This window comes from Colias philodice, chromosome 28 (genome assembly GCF_061535455.1).
Source record: "Colias philodice isolate Cphi_HAF_F1 chromosome 28, ilColPhil1 Martin Lab GWU primary, whole genome shotgun sequence".
Lineage (NCBI taxonomy): Eukaryota > Metazoa > Arthropoda > Insecta > Lepidoptera > Pieridae > Colias > Colias philodice.
In genome coordinates, this window is record NC_143113.1 from 4787783 (window position 1) to 4809513 (window position 21731).

At 33.4% G+C, this 21731-nt stretch overlaps 1 protein-coding gene across 1 annotated transcript; it reads left to right on the forward strand.

The window, feature by feature from the left end:
* The first annotated feature begins 4702 nt into the window (after positions 1–4702).
* LOC149476351 (luciferin 4-monooxygenase-like) lies at positions 4703–16685 on the forward strand. The gene is made up of 9 exons (XM_089712222.1): positions 4703–4898; positions 9833–10040; positions 10832–11174; positions 11499–11661; positions 11772–11911; positions 12336–12462; positions 14201–14422; positions 15468–15638; positions 16325–16685. Exons 1-9 carry the CDS (start codon positions 4782–4784, stop codon positions 16448–16450), a joined length of 1617 nt encoding a protein of 538 aa, XP_089568348.1. The 5' UTR covers positions 4703–4781; the 3' UTR covers positions 16451–16685.
* Positions 16686–21731: the final 5046 nt, after the last annotated feature.

Sequence of the window (21731 nt, forward strand, 5' to 3'; positions counted from 1 at the left end):
TGTTACAATGTCAAAAATCTTAAATAAACGTAGGATAATTCTAAATTACAGCTTCTAAAACAGCTTTCAAACTTATAGTAATACTATTATCTTATATTGGTAATTTTAATAACGTTACGCTCTAAATAAGCATAAATAAATTATTTTATAGTGCCTTTGAACGTATGTTGGTTTTTTAAAGAATAAAAGCTTTATAATAGTCCATTATTGTGTTAATTTAATACTAATCCTATATTAACATTGAATTTATAACAATTATTGCTTTTGCTCCGTTTTCTTTCAAATCTATTCATCTCTACAGTATATAGCTATATATTGATCGAAATAAAAGTATTGTTAGAACTATGAGTAATAATAACATCGTAATTTGAATTTGGTTAATGGATAAAAAGGCTTTCAATAAAACTACAAAACAGGCGGATTCAAATGAAAACTTAAAAAGGAGTATACTGATTTTATTAATAATTATTGTAGTAAACAAAAAAAGATTCTTCATCGGCATCTTCATATTATGTTGGGAAACGCTTTACTTTGCAGGGCATGTTGGTTCTGAAAAGAACAAGCAAGTTTGTTTTTTAAATGGCTTAATTAAAAATCTTGGCTTATTTATTATATACCAAGTACCTAATTAATTACGGTTCCCTGATAAGCTCGATAAAAATCAGTCACTAATACGTATAATGAGTTTAAGCATCATAACATATTTCCGAAGTGCTGTTATATGGCTGAACATAATAAGTGTCTTGTATTACACTATATACGAGCTCTAATTTTTGTGACAACTATTATGCTATCGTGAAATGCCTAAAGCTTTAATTTCATTTGTCGCCATTTGCTTTCCTTTTCCTATCTTACAAAAATAATACAAGTTACTAAGATCTGACTAGAAAGGGAATGAAATCATTTGTATTTTGTACCAATATCTTTATAAGGTACTTTAATTGTTAAAACTATTACTATAATCTAAATTTTGTGATATTTGTTAAAAATAGGTTATGTTTTATAAAAAAAAAATATACTAATAAAGTATATTAGCGAGGGCGCGTGTATTCTTTCTCAATAACATGTACATATATTTCACCCGACAAACTGATGCGCGCAGCTAATTTCACTCAAAACATTCAGAAATACAGGCGGTACTTACCCATCATTCAATATTAATTTTCACATTTAAATATTTCAAGTCCACATAACGTTGCACGATCAACAACAGATCAATATATTTTTAAAATCAATAAGATTTTCTTTTTTACAAAGGAATTACAACAGTTAGCATTGTTATGAAATTTTAATAACAGATTGTAATTTTAAAAGCTATATAATGACTGTAATGAAGTCGCAAAAAATGTCATTTGTTTATTCATGTGCTCATAACTGACTTAATTAATGATTTAATACGATAATTATAATGCTATTAAATTGCCTTTATATAGCTCAACGCTGTCTAAAGGGGGGGCCCAAATTTTACTTATAAGAGTCGTATAAAAGAAATACAGCCGATATACGATTTGGTTATAATGCTTTGTACATGAACTCGTGCTATCATAAGTTTGTTATAATGGTGTTTTGTGCTTGCTGGGTAGGATACATATTCAAAAGCTTAATTTAATAGATAAGTTAGTTTTCACTAAAATCAAGCTGTCCAATAAAAGGCATAGTTTACTTGTGTGTACTGTTTAGCTTTCGGTTTGAATGTGTTGATTTTGGCGACAGCGGTTTTCATACGAATTATGACATTCTAGCACTTCTATGTGTCTTGTTATTTAGATTTCTATGGTCCACCCGTTTCGGAGGAGTATGCAGACTAACATTGTGACTCGAGAATTTTATATATAAGATTTATGAATTACATAAAATATATTTTGTTATTTGTGCCGCGTCTTAATGTAAGTCTGCTTTTACAAAAATTTATAAGAAATTCTATTATTTGTGATTACCTTCAAAATAACATTGTTACTTACCTTTCTTACAGGTTAATAAATGATCCTATGTATTTGGGATTATAGAAAAAGGCGTTACAGATTTTGATGAGTTTAGTTGTAATGGAATGTTATATGTAGGAAGACTGAATTTTATATACTTTATATTTAAGTTAAAGATTATTCGGCGTGATATATAAAAAGTACATTAAAATAAGTTATCATAAAATAAAATATTTATTTTTAATGCATTTTAAAATTGTAATTTTTCTGTTCAGTAGTTTTTTTTTATATAACACTAGCTGTGCCCTGCGGTTTTACTCGTAGTCGTCCGCTTCTGTTGGTCTTAGCGTGATGATATATAGCCTATAGCCTTCCTCGATAAATGGGCTATCTAACACCGAAATAATTTTTCAAATCGGACCAGTAGTTCCTGAGATTAGCGCGTTCAAACAAACAAACTCTTCAGCTTTATAATATTAGTACCTATAGATGAACTTAATATATATTATGGTAATTATAACATGAACTTAATGTAGTAATGAAATATTCGATTCCCGGTGAAAGCAAATACATTTTAAACATCACATTTTTATTATAATTTAGTAATTAAATATACATATATAGACAAACTGACGATCCTGATTTATAGGAAAATATTGTAATGTTAAAATAATATTATTAATAATATTTGAAAAAAAACCGGCTAAGTGCGAGTCGGACACGCGCACGAAGGGTTCCGTACTTATCATCTATAATAAAAAAATCACAATTTATTGTATGGGGACCCTTAACATATTTTTTAATGTTTAGTAAATTGTTATAGCGGCAACGGAAATACATCATTCGTGAAAATTTCAGCTTTCTAGCTATCACGGTTTATGAGATACAGCCTGGAGACAGACAGACAGACAGCAGAGCCTTAGCAATAGGGTCCCGTTTTATCCTTTGGGTACGGAACCCTAAAAATGACTTATTATTGTTGATATGATAATAATTTCTGACCAGTGTTATATTTCGTGTTTTAATTGTATGTAAAAATACAGTTGTGGCCAAATTATTAGGGACAACGTATTTATAATTTAAAGTTAAATAAATATTAAAATTATGTCTAAATAAAATGTTAAAATTATGAAAATAAAATTTGTTTCTAATAATTTGGCCACTTTTTGTATTTTTTGTTGAAAATTATTAATAATTAGATAATACTTAGCAAATTAAATTTGGTTAAAATATATTTTAAATTTAAGGACTAAATGTTTTTAATTTGCCGCCTTCGTGCAATTGTATGCTGGTCAGACTCATAATTCTAATGTATAAGAAAAATATTGATCTTTGAAATTATTTATTGTATTGCTTTTAGTTATTTATTTGTATCGCAATTTTTTTATAATGAAAATAAATGTTAATCTGAATTTTTTTTTATTTCACACTAGATGTCCGCCCCGGCTTCGCCCGTGGTACATATTTCGCAATAAAAGGTAGCCTATGTCCTTTCTCGGGTATCAAAATATCTCCATACTAAATTTAATGCAAATTGGTTCAGTAGGCCTAGTGTGAGTTTTTATCGAGTACGAAACGTTACTATCGCGTCTGCGTCACAGCGAAATTTGTATGGGGAATCAAAGCTTCCCCATACGTCCGCTAGGGGCGCTGTTCGATTTCCCATACTAATTCGGCTGTGACGCAGACGCGATAGTAACGTTTCGTACTCGATCAAACTCACACTAGGCCTACAGTAGTTTATCCGTGATTGAGTAACAGACAGACAGACAGAGTTACTTTCGCATTTATAATATTAAGTATGGATTTTGATTATACAGGATGGATTATGAAGCAACTTGAATTTTAAATTAATAGCCTAGCCACTTTATTAAACGGCGCCGTTCAACCAACGCGTCGAGGCGCATCGAATCCACAGATGACTCGTGCAAAAATATGTAAACTTCAATAATCTATATCTCAGTCATTTATTGATGGATTTCAAATTTTTTTTCTGCCATTGATTAGTTTCGATCTATATTTATTACTAGCTGCTCCGCGCGGTTTCACCCCCGTAGCTCCACTCCTGTTGACCGTAGCGTGATGTTATATAGCCTATAACCTTCCTCGATAAATGGGCTATCGAACACCGAAAGAATTTTTCAAATCGGACCAGTAGTTCCCGAGATTAGCGCGTTCAAACAAACAAACAAACTCTTCAGCTTTATAATATTAGTATAGATGGTGAATATAATATTTTCAAATTTTCACTTTTCCATTTTTACCTACTTACTAAATGTCATTGAAAAAAATTAATTAAATTCAGATAAATTCACTGTTTTCTGATTTTTTCCTTCGTACACACACTATTACCTAGTTGATTACAAAATTTGAACTTTCTAGGTCATCTGGAAGTGGGTTAGGTTTTGTATATATCTATGAGTCAGTCAGTCTTAAAAATTGCGATTTTTGGATATTAATATCTACGCAACAGTTTAATCTGTATTTATGAAATTTAAGGTTCTTGTTTATCTTGGGGTCCTCTTTATATGTACCAAATTTGGTTTGTTTAAGTTAAATAGTTTTCGAGATATAAGGGGGTGAAAAGTGGTTCCAAATGGTTCGTGTAAAATTACACACGGCTGCTGCTCGCCAGTTCTCTTCGCTTGAACTCGGCTTGAACACGCTGCCGCGTGTCTAGATGTTTGTCTAAATTCTAGAATGTTTTCAACAACTTCACAGAAATTCAGCTTGTTGGGACTTTAGGTAACTTCGAATGTTTAAATTGCCGGGACTATACCTAGCTATGCCTCATTCGTTGTTTGGAGCTCGTCCGTGTTACATGTTATTGATTTTAAAGTGAAATAAAATCGTGTAAAAATGTTCAAAAATCCAAAATACATATACGGAGCGAGCAATCGTAGTATCTTTAGTACATTGAATTTTGGCGAATTCGTCCTGAAGAAATTAGTTGAATTTGAAAATGAAATCGCTTTGGTATGTTTCTGTTTTATTTATTTTTTTTATTAAGATCAAAGTGCATATTTTTGTGGTGATTGTGAGTTGAATATTTATTTGTTTTAGTGATTTTGAGATGCTGTTTTGTATCATATTTATCCTTAGTATAATATTGTTGTATTGTTTCTTTATTAGGTACTATGTATCGTGTTAAATACAGTTATAGGTAACTTATTACTTAACACTTAATAATACTTAATAATACTTAGATATTAACACTTAATATTTCACGTGAAAGTGAGTGAGGACGTAAGGAAGGAAGAATGTTTGTTATTATTTTATACGCGACAATAGTTAATGTTATAGGAACTCACTCTCTCACTCACTGACTGACTGACATCGGTTTTCTCGGAAACTATGCGGAAAGTTGGGGGGATTTTGACGTGATCGTGTAGAACCACCGGAAAAATAAAGACAACTCCAACACCCTGGACAAGAGAGTGGACCCCTGCAGGCAAAAATTTAACCAATATTTGAATATGTAATTTATAAGCAGTTTCGACTGACTGTAGAATCGCTATTAGCAGATCTAACAAATGGAAAGGAAATTCGAATGCATTTTCAAATGACTGCCCTATTGCTTCAACCCAGGGGCAAAAGGGGCTCGCGAGTCGCGGGCTGCTTGCAGCCCGCGCACAACGCACCAGCTAGTTTATTGTAGGTAATAAACTTGATAAAGTCAAATTATTATATTCTGCACTAGCGGTCCGCCCCGGCTTCGCCCGTGGTACATATTTCGCAATAAAAAGTAGCCTATGTCCTTTCTCGGGTATCAAAATATCTCCATACCAAATTTCATGTAAATTGGTTCAGTAGTTTAGGCGTGATTGAGTAACAGACAGACAGACAGAGTTACTTTCGGATTTATAATATTAGTATGGATAAGTACACATTACATACCTACATGCTAGAGGAATATTATTTTGCTTTTTATCCGGGTCCCAATTAGAAATAGAAACGCGAACATTAATTTTTGTTTACCTACCTAGGTATCTGATGTGAAAATTTTCTTTAGAACAGCTAAACAGATCGGGATGATGTCGATTGTCGAGGACTCGGAAATAAGTTAAAATCAAGAAACGCATAGGCTTTACTTGATAATCATGCAAGCAAACCTGCATGTTGAAGCTAGTGTTCTTTTAATGTTTGTCATCATCAGAAATTTGGCATAGAAACAGCTGATTGTACCAAACAGGAAAAAAAATCGAGTAACTTCTACGTAGTACATGCAATACTCAATGCATGAAATGCGATAAAGTTACATGAATTAATGTATTATTAACAGCTGTTTCATTTCATTCAGTAACATTCAATTTTAGCGTAAGTAAGTTAAAATTGAATGTTACTGAAGTTGCTGAAAGTTCAAAATCGAATTCCAAAAATTATTTTGTTTTCATACCGTTGCTTTTTAAATACCTAGGTACCTACCTAATTATTATTGGATTGTCACTATCAACAAAAAATACATTTCCTGTAAAGTATAGGTAGGTAGGTAGGTAGGTTGACGTAAGAATCGATATTTAAAAAAATCGATCGTTTGAAAAACTGGTAGGTGGTACCTTACTTCCAATGTTCATGTTTACAGTCAGTCACATTACACAAAATCGATAAGATTTATAAAATAATTTGTTACCTCAAACCATAATTTTATAATGTACTATCGGTCCGCCCCGGCTTCGCCCGTGGTACATATTTACGTTTTCTCTACATAAAAACCATCTTCGTACTTCAAGGAATATAATAAAAAAAGAATTATCGAAATCGGTTCAGCCGTTCTCGAGTTATGCGCTTACCAACACATTTTGCGATTCATTTTTATATATAAGAGAAGATTGCATATCTATAAGACCGCCGCGCGGGCAAGAGCAAGTATTTATTTATACCTATGGTTTTTTTATTTATAATTTATGAAAGAAATTAAAGAAATAACTTATTTTAGGTAGGTACCCTACCTAGGTAAATATATTATTCCTTTTATACCAGATAAAATAAGTTATTTCTTTCATCACTATCACTATCACTACATAGTATAAAACAAAGTCGCTTTCCCTGTCCCTATGTCGTCCCTATGTCCCTTTGTACGCTTAAATCTTTGAAACTACGCAACGGATTTTGATGCGGTTTTTTTTAATAGATAGAGTGATTCAAGAGGAAGGTTTATGTGTATAATTACATCCATTAAATAGTGGAGAAGTACTGTTATTTTTGGGGTTTCTAATGTGATGTCGTAAAAAATTACATTTTTTCCGCTAACATTGCAAACGCAGGCTGAACCCTACGAGTTTTATCAAAATAATGTACTAAGTATTATACACATTGAAAAGGTCTACAGAAAAGTTCGCGATGGTATATGTCTATCTCTTATGGATAACCCACAATAACTTTTTTTGTCATTTACTTTTCACGACAAATAATGGCTAATTTTCGATGCGATTTTAACAAATACAGCATTAATCCTTAACCAATTAAATACCTTGAATACATTGTTCATTTAATATAGATCTATATGGCCCTTTACACCGTATGATTTAAGTGAATATTTTCGAAGATATTACAGATTTAAAAATTGCGGGACGTAGCGTTTGCGGCGGTACCGGCCGGCCGCCCGGCTATATACATATTTTATACCCGTGCAATGTTCACAGTTTTTCTGTAGTGTATTTAGTATCACTTATCAGCATTGCACCCGTGCGAAGCCGGGGCGGGTCGCTAGTAAATTATAAATAAAAAAACCATAGGTAATTGTTTCGTTTAGTAACATTGAATTTTAGCGTAGGTAATGCTAATATTGCTTTCTAGAGCCCCTGAATTGTTCAAAAGCGCGCAATTTCAATAAATGTTTTGTTTTCAAACCGTTGCTTTTTAAATACCTAGCTAATTATTATTGGAATTGTCACTATCAGCAAAGTTTTAAAACATTTCCTGTAAATAAGTAATTACAGAAAGTTGACGTAAGAATCGATATCTAAAAATAATCGATCGTTTGAAAAACAGTTACCTTCTATTATAATCATGTTTACAGTCAGTCACATTACAAAAAATCGATAAGATTATAAATAAATTGGCCTCTAAAACCATAATTACCATTTTGTTAATTTAAAATATGTAATGTACCTATACCTATCTTTAGGGCGTATTCAGAAAGAAAGCTGGAAACTTATAAGCGCTTGTCAGCGCTGGTAACCCGCGCAGGAAAATATTAACCGCTGAACGGCGCCGACAAGAATTTTGTTTTCAAACCGTTGCTTTTTAAATACCTAGCTAATTATTATTGGAATTGTCACTATCAGCAAAGTTTTAAAACATTTCCTGTAAATAAGTAATTACAGAAAGTTGACGTAAGAATCGATATCTAAAAATAATCGATCGTTTGAAAAACAGTTACCTTCTATTATAATCATGTTTACAGTCAGTCACATTACAAAAAATCGATAAGATTATAAATAAAATAATTTGGCCTCTAAAACCATAATTACCATTTTAAAGCAAATGTAATGTACCTATACCTATCTTTAGGGCGTATTCAGAAAGAAAGCTGGAAACTTATAAGCGCTTGTCAGCGCTGGTAACCCGCGCAACGGCGCCGACAAGCTGCGCGCTGGGCGCTGCCATACAAAATTTGTCTTGGTCTGCTTCCATGTAAATTGTACATTTATATTATACATTACTAGCGGTCCGCCCCGGCTTCGCCCGTGGTACATATGAAAAATAGATGTTGGCCGATTCTCAGACTTACCCGATATGCACAGAAAATTTCATGAAAATTTCATGAGAATCGGTCCACCCGTTTCGGAGGAGTAGGTATGCAGACTAACATTGTGACACGAGAATTTTATATATAAGATTATCTTTTGCACTTGTCTTTGCGTAACTCTGATTAAAGTGCTTATGTTTATCAAAATGGAATAGACCTATGTAATGTTATTTTTATAATTTGAATTTAATAATTAAAAAAGCCCATTTATTTTCTTCAAACAAGTTACTTGAATCATTTCAGATTATTTTTATTTCTACGTTATACACTTAGTTAGTCAACTTACATTAAAAGTAAGTTAGACTTTGTATTTATTTTCTTATTTCTTTAAATTTGAAACCACGTATCTACTATAATAAGTTCGGTTGTAAATTAGGTCTAATGGTGCATTTGGATTAAACGAGCGAATGAATGAATTCTAACCCTATGTTAAATTCTATAATTTGCTGTTTTTTTATAAATTGCTGTTGTTATTTATTAAACGGATATTGATGATAATACCACAGACTAATAATAATATACTACGTATACAAATAATACTGTTGCTGTTGTTGATTATAAACTGTTATTGAACTGCTATACTTCTTGAAAATGCTGTTGTTGATGAAACTGGCGATAATATTGTCGATGATAATGTATTTATTTAAAAAAATTAATACACATAACAAGCACATAACAGATCACGATCTATAATAATGCTAATATTCAGGAAACTGTTGTTGTTGATGATAATCACAATGCTGTTGTTGATGAAAATGCTGTTTTCTATTATCATTCTGTTTGTTAATAATACAATTGTTGATGACAATGTATATAGTATAAAACTCAACAACAGCAACATTAAACTGTTGTTGATATATTATAATATTATATTCTTCTTGAAAATGAAAATGACGATAATGTTGTCGATGATGATAATGATATTCAGAAATCTGCTGTTCTTGATGAAAATGCTGTTTTCGATGTTTATTTATTATTCTGCTTGATACATAAAACTGTTGTTGATGAAAATGATGATACTGTTGAAATCATTTCAGTTTTTGGCGATAATGTCGTTTTTGATACTATTAATGTTGGTAATAATTAAAATGTTGATGATGTGGTTGATAAGAATACTGTTGTAGATGTTGATAATAATAATTTCAATTTTTATTTCCAGATCAACGGTATAACCAATGAGGAGGTGCGCTATGGTGAAATAGCGCAAGAGGCCATGAATATAGCCGTCTCTCTCACCCGCCTAGGTGTTAGAAAGGGAGACGTGATCGCTGTCAGTTCGGAAAATCGTAGTGAGTTTTGGAGTACTGTGATTGGTATATTGTGCGCAGGCGCAGTAGCTACTACGATCAATTTGAGACATAGTAAAGGTATGTTTTACTAGCGATTCGCCCAGGCTTTGCCCGTGGTACATAAAATAATAGAAAGCCACTTGTCTAGGGGGGGCTGGAATGGTCTTGTCTAAACATTTTAAAATACCTGGAAAGGCAAAATAAATTAGTGTTTTATTCAATTTTAATTATTACTGGTAAAATAAATAAAATACTCTCTAATTGGAAAATAATCTTATTTATTTAAATATAAACATTTGTCGTTAAAACTAATGGTACCTACTAACAATTATAGTACCTAACACAAACAATCACAGTATCGATTATTACCTATTACTTCACTTCGAACTGTCAAAATCTCAATGTACGAATTCGAATCAAGTAAACTGAACAAGAAATAAATACTACGTAATTGTAAAAATAGTCATATTTATAAAAATTATTAAGATTAATTGTCATTAAAACTAATGGATAATTGGTAATACAAATAATCATAGAATAGATTAATATAACTACACTTCGAGCTTTCAAAAATGTTATGTAATTTAATTTTAACTACACGGTGACCGGTGTGCTTTGGTGGAGAATTACAAAGTATCATTGCTTTCTTGCATTTGCGTCTGTTCGAGGAACAGTTTAACGTTTATTTAAGAAGCGCTTTTGAATCGTCAATATTATTACTCTTATACAATATAATATAATACTGTACAGTGTACTACCTATCTAATAGTATAGTATTATATTATCTGTGCTAGTACTAAAGACCTTATTTATAGTACCTACTGGAGTATGGAAACTAAAATTTTCAATGATTTATTTATTTGTTCCAGATGAAGTCCACCACGTAATGAACTTAGCGAAACCGAAAATCATATTCGCTTCTCCATTTTCATACAAAGAGCACTCAAAAACCTATAAATCGCTAAAATTCCTTGAAAAAATATTTCTTTATGGCGACGAACTTCCACCGAATACGTTATCATATAACGATATGGCGAAACCGGTATCAAATACCGGTACCGGTTGCGGTATTGGGAACGTGAATTACGACGATTTTCGGTGTGTAGAAGTTAAAGGGCAGATAGACACGGCATTTATTTTATATTCATCAGGCACGACTAGTCTACCGAAGGGTGCTATGATCACACATCACAATGTACTTGCGGCTTGTACGTAAGTATTTTTTTTATTTTAAATCGGACCAAGCCCCCCTAGACAAGTGGCTTTATATTAGCGTAAAGTTCAATAGAATAGATTATGAATGTATGAGATTGACGTTTGATTACGACGACGACGACGATTGATTACGTCAATCTCATACATTCATAATCTATTCTATTGAACTTTACGCTAATAGAAAGCCACTTGTCTAGGGGGGCAGTAGTTCCTGAGATTAGCGCGTTAGAAACTACTGGTTAAAACTGCGGGGCACAGCTAGTTAATATTATAAAATAAGAAAATATATAGGTATATTAATACTATGGATATTTTTTTCAGGCCACCAATAGGAATGCATCCACAAAAGAGTCTATCAATAACCCCCTGGGTTCATAATATGGGTTTAATGGCTATACTAACTGGATTCCTTATAGGAAACCTAACAGTTTACCTGCCGAAATTTGACGTTGATACTTACTTTAAAACTATTGAAAAACATCAGGTAATTAAGTAATTGTTGTAAAATTCTAATTGTAGTAAAATAGGTACTATAATTTAAGTTAAATTATAACTGTTATTAGCTTCACCTGTATGTTTGTATGTTTGTTTCAGATAACCCACCTAACAGTGGTGCCCGCTATGTTAGCAGCATTAGCCAAAGCTGAAGGAAAATATGACACAAGTTCTGTCACAAAAATTCATTCTGGAACCACCCCGTTGTATGAAGAAACCGCTATTGCGTATAAGAAAATGTGAGTTTTTATATCCATTGTACTATGAACAATTAGACTCAGGACTGATTTTTCAATCCTTGGATAAAACTTATTCGTCGAATAATGTATAAAACTATCATTTTAAAAACGTATTTTAATTGCCCGTATTTGACAGTTTACGTGACATTTTAATACTATCGTGTAATACTTTATTGGACGGATAAGTTTTATCCAAGCATTGAAAAATCGACCCTTAGTGTATTATTCTTATATATAAAATTCTCGTGTCACAATGTTAGTCTGCATACTCCTCCGAAACGGGTGGACCGATTCTCATGAAATTTTCTGTGCATATCGGGTAAGTCTGAGAATCGGCCAACATCTATTTTTCATATGTACCACGGGCGAAGCCGGGGCGGACCGCTAGTATTAAAAATTTATGATTATTTTTTAAATATTTCAGGTTTCCAAATGTAGCAGCTATCCAACAAGGCTATGGTCTGACTGAATCGACTCTTGCTTTAACATTAAATATAAACTATGATAAGATGGGCAGCGTTGGTTGTGTAGTAGACAATGTTATATTAAAAGTAAGTTGTTTTTTGAAATTGATATTTTTGATTTTATGGCATTCAAATGCTTTATAAATATAAATTTATAAAGAATAGAAAAAAATATATAAATTTATAAGTTGTTTTTTGACAAAATAAAACTATTTTTTGTGTCCACTTGTAAAATTAATTAGTTGCATAAAAATTCTTGAGATACCTATTCATTCGATTAAATCGATAGAAAAGAAAAAAAAGAGTAGAATTTCCTGGCATGATGGATTACGAAAATCAATATGAAATCTTATGTTTAAATTACGCAAGCTCTTTTTTATTAAAAAAAATAACTAAATTTAATTTTTTATTAAAGACCAAAGAAAAATACCCTTTCCTTATTTTTTTCGCAAATTTTAAAAGAAAATATAATATGGCCGATTTTTGGCATATGACATAGACATAATCCATAGAATAATAGACCGGGAGATACTGACACAAAATTTCGAGTCATTTGTAACAGGATGGCGGTTCTACAGGGGTCTTAGTACGCAATGACAAAAAGAAAAATGATGGTGTGAACGCTGGTACCGGTGGGTTAGTCGCGTGGGCGTTAGTCGAACTCGTCGGAAAAATAGCGAAAGTCAAACGATTTGTAACACAAAAATTTTAGAATTTACCGATAGCCCATAAAAAAGAAGTAGGCGGTAGTGGCATGCCATACTTTTCCGGTATAACTTACAGCCCGCCATACCGACGCGAATGTGTTGATTTAAAAAAAACAATTATTCAACCATTTGTACCAAGCTAACTTTTGCACAGGTAACCATCGTCGTGCAGCCATTTACGAAAATCGCCATGCCATACTTTTCGGACGATTCCAAATGGTCGCCATACCGCCGAAAATCTGCAAAATTTTTTTATTTCACCTATCTTTTTGTACCAGTATTGCATTTGGCTTTTTGGAGAGTATTTGATAAAATGTGACCATTATTATATTTGCCATACTTCTAGTAGGGGGAAAAAGTGCTGTCATACTTGAAAAATAAATTTATTATTAATTTATATAAGTGAAGTTTTCCAACACCTAGATCTTTGAAATTTTGTATTTATATTCGTTGATCCTCAAACTTACAGGAAAAATAAGTGCCATACTGTTACAAATCGTTTGACTTTCGCTATTTTCCGATGAGTTCGACTAACGCCCACGCGACTAAGCCGCCGGTACCAGCGTTCACACCATCATTTTTCTTTTTGTCATTGCGTACTAAGAACCCTGTAGAACCGCCATCCTGTTACAAATGACTCGAAATTTTGTGTCAGTATCTCCCGGTCTATAAGATCATTTTAAAATGCATAAAAGTGGATAAAAACCTCAATTTTTGACTAAGCAATAAATAGTCGTTATTTTTGATCTACTTTGGATTAAAAAAAAGCTAAAAAAATTTAATTTTGTAAAATGTATACGTAAGTACTTACTTAACTTTACACACAGTTCAAACAAATTTTATTTATTTATTTATGTATGTTAACTATGTGTCGTCGCGTTTTATTATATTATATATACACCTTATTCTAAAATGTTTTTATTTTGTTTTGCTCAACATATTTCGCTTTTTTACCTTTCTTCCCGTTGCCGTGGTTGCCTGGCACTTGGCAGAGATCACTGCATAGTGATAAGGCCGCCCTTTGTGCTTTTATTTTATATGTTTTTCTAACCTTTATGTACTTATATTCTTGCACAATAAAGATTATAATAAATAAATATTATATATTTATTATTTAGGTAGTGAACCCCGAAACAAAAGAGGTGCTAGGTCCAAACCAAAAGGGTGAAATCTGCGCCAAGGGCCTAGTGGTGATGAAAGGTTATGTGAACAAAGATAGGAGTGATGACTTCGATGATGAAGGGTTCTTCAGGACTGGTGATCTGGGGTATTATGATGATGAGGGGTACTTCTATGTTGTGGATAGATTTATGGAGCTAATCAAGTATAAGGGGTATCAGGTTAGTGAATTATACTACAGTTTACAATTTTTTGATATTTAGATAAAAACTTAAAATCTACTTAACTCAAAGAAAATAATTTAAAAAAAAACGTGTGGCACTCGGAGAATCGAGAAATTCCGTAACGACAAAACCTCACGCTCCCCACTCCGACGGGCTCGGAGGTGTCGCTTGAAGACATGCTATGCAATAGCTTTACCGCGGCAGTCCCCGAGTGCCACACGTCTTTTTTTTTAATACTGTGACGAAATTTAGGATCTAGCAATTATTGAGATATTTCGCCTTATTTGTGAGGCACTAGGTAGGTACAGTCAAAATTAATATTTACAAAATATCAAACAACACATACATTGTTTAACGAATCAAGTAGTTACCTAGCTAAGCTATTTGTTAAATCAGTAAAAAGATAATTTCAGCTCAAGAAAATGTTCTTAGACATTTGTATTTTTTTGACACATGCTAGTACATGAATTACGAAGCCTACAGCCGTCTACATTTAATAATTAAAATGAAACTTTTATACCCTCGATTAAGACTGGAGTTAAGGAATCACTATACAATATTAATAATTATTCTAAAGAAATCTTAAAAGCTAAAACAGCAAAACCACGCTCGCAATACGCATTCCGTTCCCATGCGAACGGCGTAGTCAGCAGTTTGCTGTGAAGGCCGGGACGTAACGCATATGTACTTAGGTAACACCAGCAAAAATATTTTTGGTGAACAAATTTTTTAACATCAGCATTTTTTGTGTGAAAACTTCTTTAGCGGCGTTGAGCACTTTTTCTGTAATGGGTATAAAATCTTAAACTCGCGTCAGGACACGTAACCTGAACGAAAAAGCGTTTCCAAAATATCAAACATGCTCAACGTTAATAATCAAGTTTTCACTTCTGCCGGCACTCCCGGAGTGCAACCCGTCTTTTTTTAACTAATTGGTTCAGTTACAACCTAACTGGTTCAGTTAAAATCAATTAATTATTTTTGGTAAACAGTTTTTTTATATTAGCAATTTTTCATATTAATCTTTTTTTAATAATTCCAGGTGCCACCAGTAGAAATAGAAGCTGTTCTCCTCGAACACAGCAGCATAAGAGAAGCAGCAGTTGTGGGTCTCCCCGAGCGGGATGCTGGGGAACTGCCTCTCGCGTTCGTGGTGCTACAGCCTGGGGCTCGCCTTAGTGAAAAGGAAGTACAGGATTATGTGGCTGGGAGGGTGAGTTTGGGGGAAAATATGGGTTTTAGCTTACTCACTCATTCACTACAATAATGAATGGGCGCGGAGGTGTGGCTTGAAGGCATAGCATGCAATAGCTTTACCGCGGCAATCCCCGAGTGACACACGTCTTTTTATAATAAACTAGCGGTCCGCCCCGGCTTCGCCCGTGGTACATAATATTTACGTTTTCTCTACATATAAACCATCCTCGTACTTCAAGGAATATAATAAAAAAAGAATTATCGAAATCGGTTCAGCCGTTCTCGAGTTATGCGCTTACCAACACATTTTGCGATTCATTTTTAGGTATATTATAGATATATTTTTTTTAATATCACATTCATTATAATGAAGTATGGATTTTATGTATTAATACGTTTGCTAGATATGTATTTTTAAGATATTGTGTACTAGCTTTCCGCCCGCGGCGTCGCCCGCGTTATCAAAGAAAAACCCGCATAGTTCCCGTTCCCGTAGGATTTCCGGGATAAACCTATCCCATGTGTTAATCCAAGTTACCCTCTATATGTGTGCTAAATTTCATTGTAATCGGTTCAGTAGTATTTGAGTGAAAGAGTAACAAGCATACACATACACATACACATCCAACCTCACAAACTTTCACATTTTTAATATTAGTAGGAATTACAATAAATTTTTAATTGACTTATCTCTTGTTTCAGTTATCGAACCCAAAACATCTTCGCGGCGGTGTGAGGTTTGTAAATGAAATACCAAAGAATCCAACAGGTAAGATAAACAGGAAGGAACTACGCAAAATGATCGGCGCTGGGAAGAGCAAGTTTTAAAAAGAGTGTACCGAGTACACGTGTCAGAAGTGAAACTTCTTTGGCATTGCCATGACGCGATTGCGACGGTATTGCCTTGAAATTCTACTCTCATCGCGCCTAAAGAAGTTTCACTTCAGTAGTTTATTTATAATAAATAAACAATTTAGGTTATTTTTGTTTTAAGTGGTGGCAGTACGGTTATATCCTATACATATTTGAGGGGTTGGAAATTGTGATTTAAGTATATATTAAATATTTATTATTTATATACGATATTTTGTTGAAATAAAATGATTTTTATAATTTTGTATTTTTATTTCTCCGCAAGTAGCATCTATACTAAAATTATAAAGCTGAGGAGTTTGTTTGTTTGTTTGAACGCGCTAATCTCAGGTCCGATTTAAAAAATTCCTTCGTTGTTAGATAGCCCATTTATCAAAAAGACTATAAGCTATAATATTATCATCACGCTAAGACCAATAGGAGCGGATCAACGCGGGTAAAACCGCAGTGCACAGCTAGTACACTATAAAGGTTTATTAATTATTTTTTGCGTTTAGCCTTAACTCAAAAAAGTGGCAGTTGTAGATAAGTATTATAAAAATCATCAGACTTTTCTCTCGTATCCAAAAAAAATCTAATATTCTAATATATTATTATAATATTCTAATATATATTATAAAGGCGAAAGTTTGTGAAAGTTAGCACGAAAATTCTGTTATTTATCCAATCGATGGGTACGTCTCGTATAATACTACAAAATATATTAACCAATCGTGTGGTGTAGTCCTATATATAAAAAGAACCCTGAATCACGAAGTTTCTGAACCAACACTACACGACGCGAATTGCCTTTTGGCCAAAGTGGACAACTTATTTAATCTCATCGGAATATACCGTTCACCTTCATTTAGAAACTGCACAAATTTTTTGCAATCCTTAGAAAGTCTTCTACAAAATATTAACTTGACTCCTTCTTGTACAATTCTGGCGGGTGATATAAATATTAATACGTTGATGTCTAATATAAACAACGACTGTAACGAATACCTTTGCTTAATCGCAGAGCAAGGACTAAGCCCAGCAATAAATATTCCCACCCGAGAAACAGCGTGTTTAGATCATATTATGGTGTCCGCCAATACTCGCGTGAACACTGTGGTTTGTAGGACTACTATAACTGATCATTACATCGTTATGGCTGGTATAAACACAACAAATAAACCCAATCGCTTAAGGGTTGACAAGTTTATGACCAAGTTGGATTTCCCTGCCATTGTTGAGGAAGTTAAAAACACTGATTGGACTAACTTGCTAATAAATGAAGACGTTAATTCAGCAGTTGATGATTTTTCCAATATGCTGTCTAATATTATCACAAACAATTCACAACGCTTAAGACTAAATCGCTCTAAAAACATTCTGAAACCTTGGATGTCCCCTGGTCTCGTTAGATGTTCAATGGTAAGAGATATGCTACATCTAGAAGCTAAACGTAACCCTAATAGCGAAATAGCACAATTTACATTTAAACGCTACAGGAATTTTTATCATAATCTAATTAAGAGATTGCGAGATAGTTACAATGAGAAAATGCTCACAGAAAATCAAAATAACCCAAGTAAGCTTTGGAGTGCTATAAAAGATATTGCATATTTACAGTCTCCTAAAGAGAACCCATCCATATCTGCTATTAAAGGTAATATCCAGGATTCTTTGAATTACTTCAATAATCACTTTTGCGCAATAGGTCAAAACTTGGCTAATATGATATTCTAACCAGTATTGGAGAAACTCAGGAATCTCTTGCTTCCAACGTTTCCATTGAGAACTTTCCAGACTCATTCTTCATAGTACCTACGGACAAAACTGAAATCGAGAAAATAATCACTGATCTCAAAACAAACAGTGCAACGGGTATAGATGGTATTTCCAACCGCCTATTAAAATACATCAAGCCGTACATCTCATCTCCTCTTGCTTATATTTGTAATTTAAGTATATCACATGGTTTATTTCCGGATAGGTGGAAGGTAGCTGCCGTATCTCCTATACATAAAAGCGGTGATAAAAAAGATTTAAATAATTATAGACCTATCTCTCTTCTCAGTGCTATCTCGAAAGTCTTAGAAAAAATTATGAATAGCAGAATGGTTGATTTCCTGGAAAAAAACAATATCTTATCAAATCGTCAATATGGATTTCGTGCAGGTAGATCTACCGTTGATGCCGTATCTGAACTTATTCATATTGTGTCCTCTTCTCTAGATAAGGGCTTGGCCTGTGTCGGAGTATTTTTGGATTTAGCCAAGGCCTTTGACACAGTGTCAATACCAATTCTTTTGAAGAAATTGGAGAGGTATGGCATCAGAGGTATAGCTTTGGAGTGGTTCAGAAGTTATCTTTCGAACAGAAAGCAATGTACCAAATATCGCGATACTTTTAGCTCTCTTTCACCAGTAACTTTCGGCGTGCCACAGGGGAGTATTTTAGGTCCTACCCTCTTCTTAGTATATCTTAATAATATCGCCAACGTTGGGTTGAGAAATGCTGATATTATCTGCTACGCGGATGATACAGCTATTATTTTTCAAGATACTTCTTGGGATAAAGTCTTTGACGTAACAAAAGAGGGAATGTCAAAGATTGCTTACTGGTTAAACAACAATTTACTTACTCTCAATGCCGCTAAAACCAAATCTTTGTTTTCACAAAACTGCAGCCTCACAACCTTCATCACTTCCGGATCTGTCTTTTCATTCGTGCAATATTTCTTCCTTGTCTCATCCAGTTCCTCCATGCCATTGTAATAACACAATCAGTAACGCGCATTCCATTAAATATCTGGGCGTAATAGTGGATGATAAGTTAAACTTTGAAGGCCACATACATGCAACAACTGCAAGAGTTCGTAAACTAATATACCCCATGAAACACCTACGCTCTGTCGCTAAATACGAGTTACTCAGGAGAATATATATAGCTTTATGTGAACCTATAATTAGTTATTGTATCTGTGTTTGGGGTGGATGTGGATCCTCCAAATTATTGGTTCTGGAAAGAGCACAAAGAGCTGTGTTAAAGGTTATGCTGCATCTCCCTATCCGCTACCCAACTGACTTGCTTTATAAGGAGACTGGATTGTTGAGCGTCAGAAAATTATTTATTCTTAATGTAGCATTACTAACCCATAAAAATATTATCTCTTCAAGTAATCACGCTAACTTACTCAGCAATAGAATTTATAAAATTCCTCTACCTCAGGTTGCTACCTCCTTTGCCAAACGATTTAGTCAATTCCTACACCCGCTTATATATAACCGCGTTAACCAGGCATTGCATTCTATTAGGCAGAGTGGTGTCGCAAAGGCCAAGAAAATTATTAAAAAATGGCTACTCTCTTTGTCTTTTCAACAAACGGAAAATTTGATTAGGTCTTTAATCTAACGCTCTTACTCACAAGTTTTACCCCCAAGCATTTCTTATTCAGCACACATATAAAAAGTATCTATTTATTTATATTTTTTATTTTGATATTTATTCATTTTTTTTGTTCATTTAAGTTTCATCTAATAGTATAAATCATAAAGAATAATATATCAATTGCAATTTATTCCTAAAACATTAATAAATCGACATTTCATTTACATCCATGTCTAGTTTTGTTTGTTTCTTTAAGTATATTTTGTATTGATGCTCACAATACAGGCCACGAGTCTAGTGTGGGCATCTTGGTTCAAATGATGTATAGAGTATACTACATATTTACTGTGTTAACAGCTTTATTGTAATAAGTTCAACGAGATTGTATGCTTGATTTTTGAATAAATATTTTTTACTTTTACTTTTTACTTTGTAAGGATGTATGGATGTATGGATGTTTGTTACTCTTTCACGTAAAAACTACTGAACCGATTACAATGAAATTTAGCACACATATAGAGGGTAACTTGGATTAACACATAGGATAGTTTTTATCCCGGAAATCCCACGGGAACGGGAACTATGCGGGTTTTCCTTTGCAAACGCGGGCGAAGCCGCGGGCGGAAATCTAGTTAACAATAATTGTCATAACCACCTATTAGGTTCCTTTTGCACTAGAGATGTGTGAATTTGACTACTATTAGGATGCTTTTCCACAAGAGATGTGCAAATTCGACTACTAAACGAAACGATACGATTGGTTCTTTACAAACTATTGAGATATACATATGGAGACGACACCGCCTACATCACTTATTTTCCGCTCAACATACGCCATATGGCGTAACTGCACGCTCATTTTTTATTTGTTTTAAAGTGAAACGCATCAAATATGCCTTCGTGTGTGTTACGATATTGCACAAATAATACGGAAAAGTGCAAAGGAATAACTTTCATCGGTAAGTACCTAACTACCTAACTAGATAATAATTTATAAAACTTAGAGCAAAAAAATGGCGCACAGATTTTGTTCGTCGTGTCTCCTCCATACGTAGTAATATTATCTCAATGTTACAAACACATCCCTCACTACTCGCACATCTAGTGGAAACGCAGCTTTAGTATAGGAGCATCCATACTATAATATATAATATAATATATAATCCATACTAATATTATAAATGCGAAAGTAACTCTGTCTGTTACTCAATCACGCCTAAACTCGTGAACCAATTTTCATGAAATTTGTTATGGCGATATTTTGATACCCGAGAAAGGACATAGGCTACTTTTTATCCCGGGAAAATGATGCAATCCTGGAAATCCCACGGGATTGGGAACTATGCGGGTTTTTCTTTGACTGCGCGGGCGAAGCCGCGGGCGGAAACCTAGTACTACATAAATAAATAAAAATATTACAATAGGAAATATTATTTTTAAAGATTAATGGTTTAATAGTAACACACAAAATAAAACACACTTTAAACCTACAAAATTTATTCAATTTTCACTGGTTTTCGGCAAAAGGCCCCTAATACTAAGATCATAGACAACTTCTTCAATTTTCGCTTCGCCCGCTTTGTCTAAAACCTAATAAATTATACCTCTTGAATCACTCTATCTATTTAAAAAAAACCGCATCAAAATCGGTTGCGTAGTTTTAAAGATTTAAGCATACATAGGGACAGAAAGCGACTTTGTTTTATACCTAGGTACTATGTAGTGATAAATGAGGGTGTTATTGAAGTGAAACTTCTTTATATAAGTATGTATTTATTTAAAAATTATATATATTATCAGCCATCAGGTTTCCATAACACAAGCGAAAGCTTAGTATGGGATCAGATTGTGCCGTGTGTGAAAATTGTCCTGAAAA

Coding starts and splice junctions, on each gene's coding strand:
- LOC149476351 (XM_089712222.1), top strand. CDS start 4,782: ATGTTCAAAAATCCAAAATACATATACGGAGCGAGCAATCGTAGTATC. Junction 4,899..9,832: donor TTGAAAATGAAATCGCTTTG/GTATGTTTCTGT, acceptor TTTTATTTCCAG/ATCAACGGTATAACCAATGA. Junction 15,639..16,324: donor AGGATTATGTGGCTGGGAGG/GTGAGTTTGGGG, acceptor CTCTTGTTTCAG/TTATCGAACCCAAAACATCT.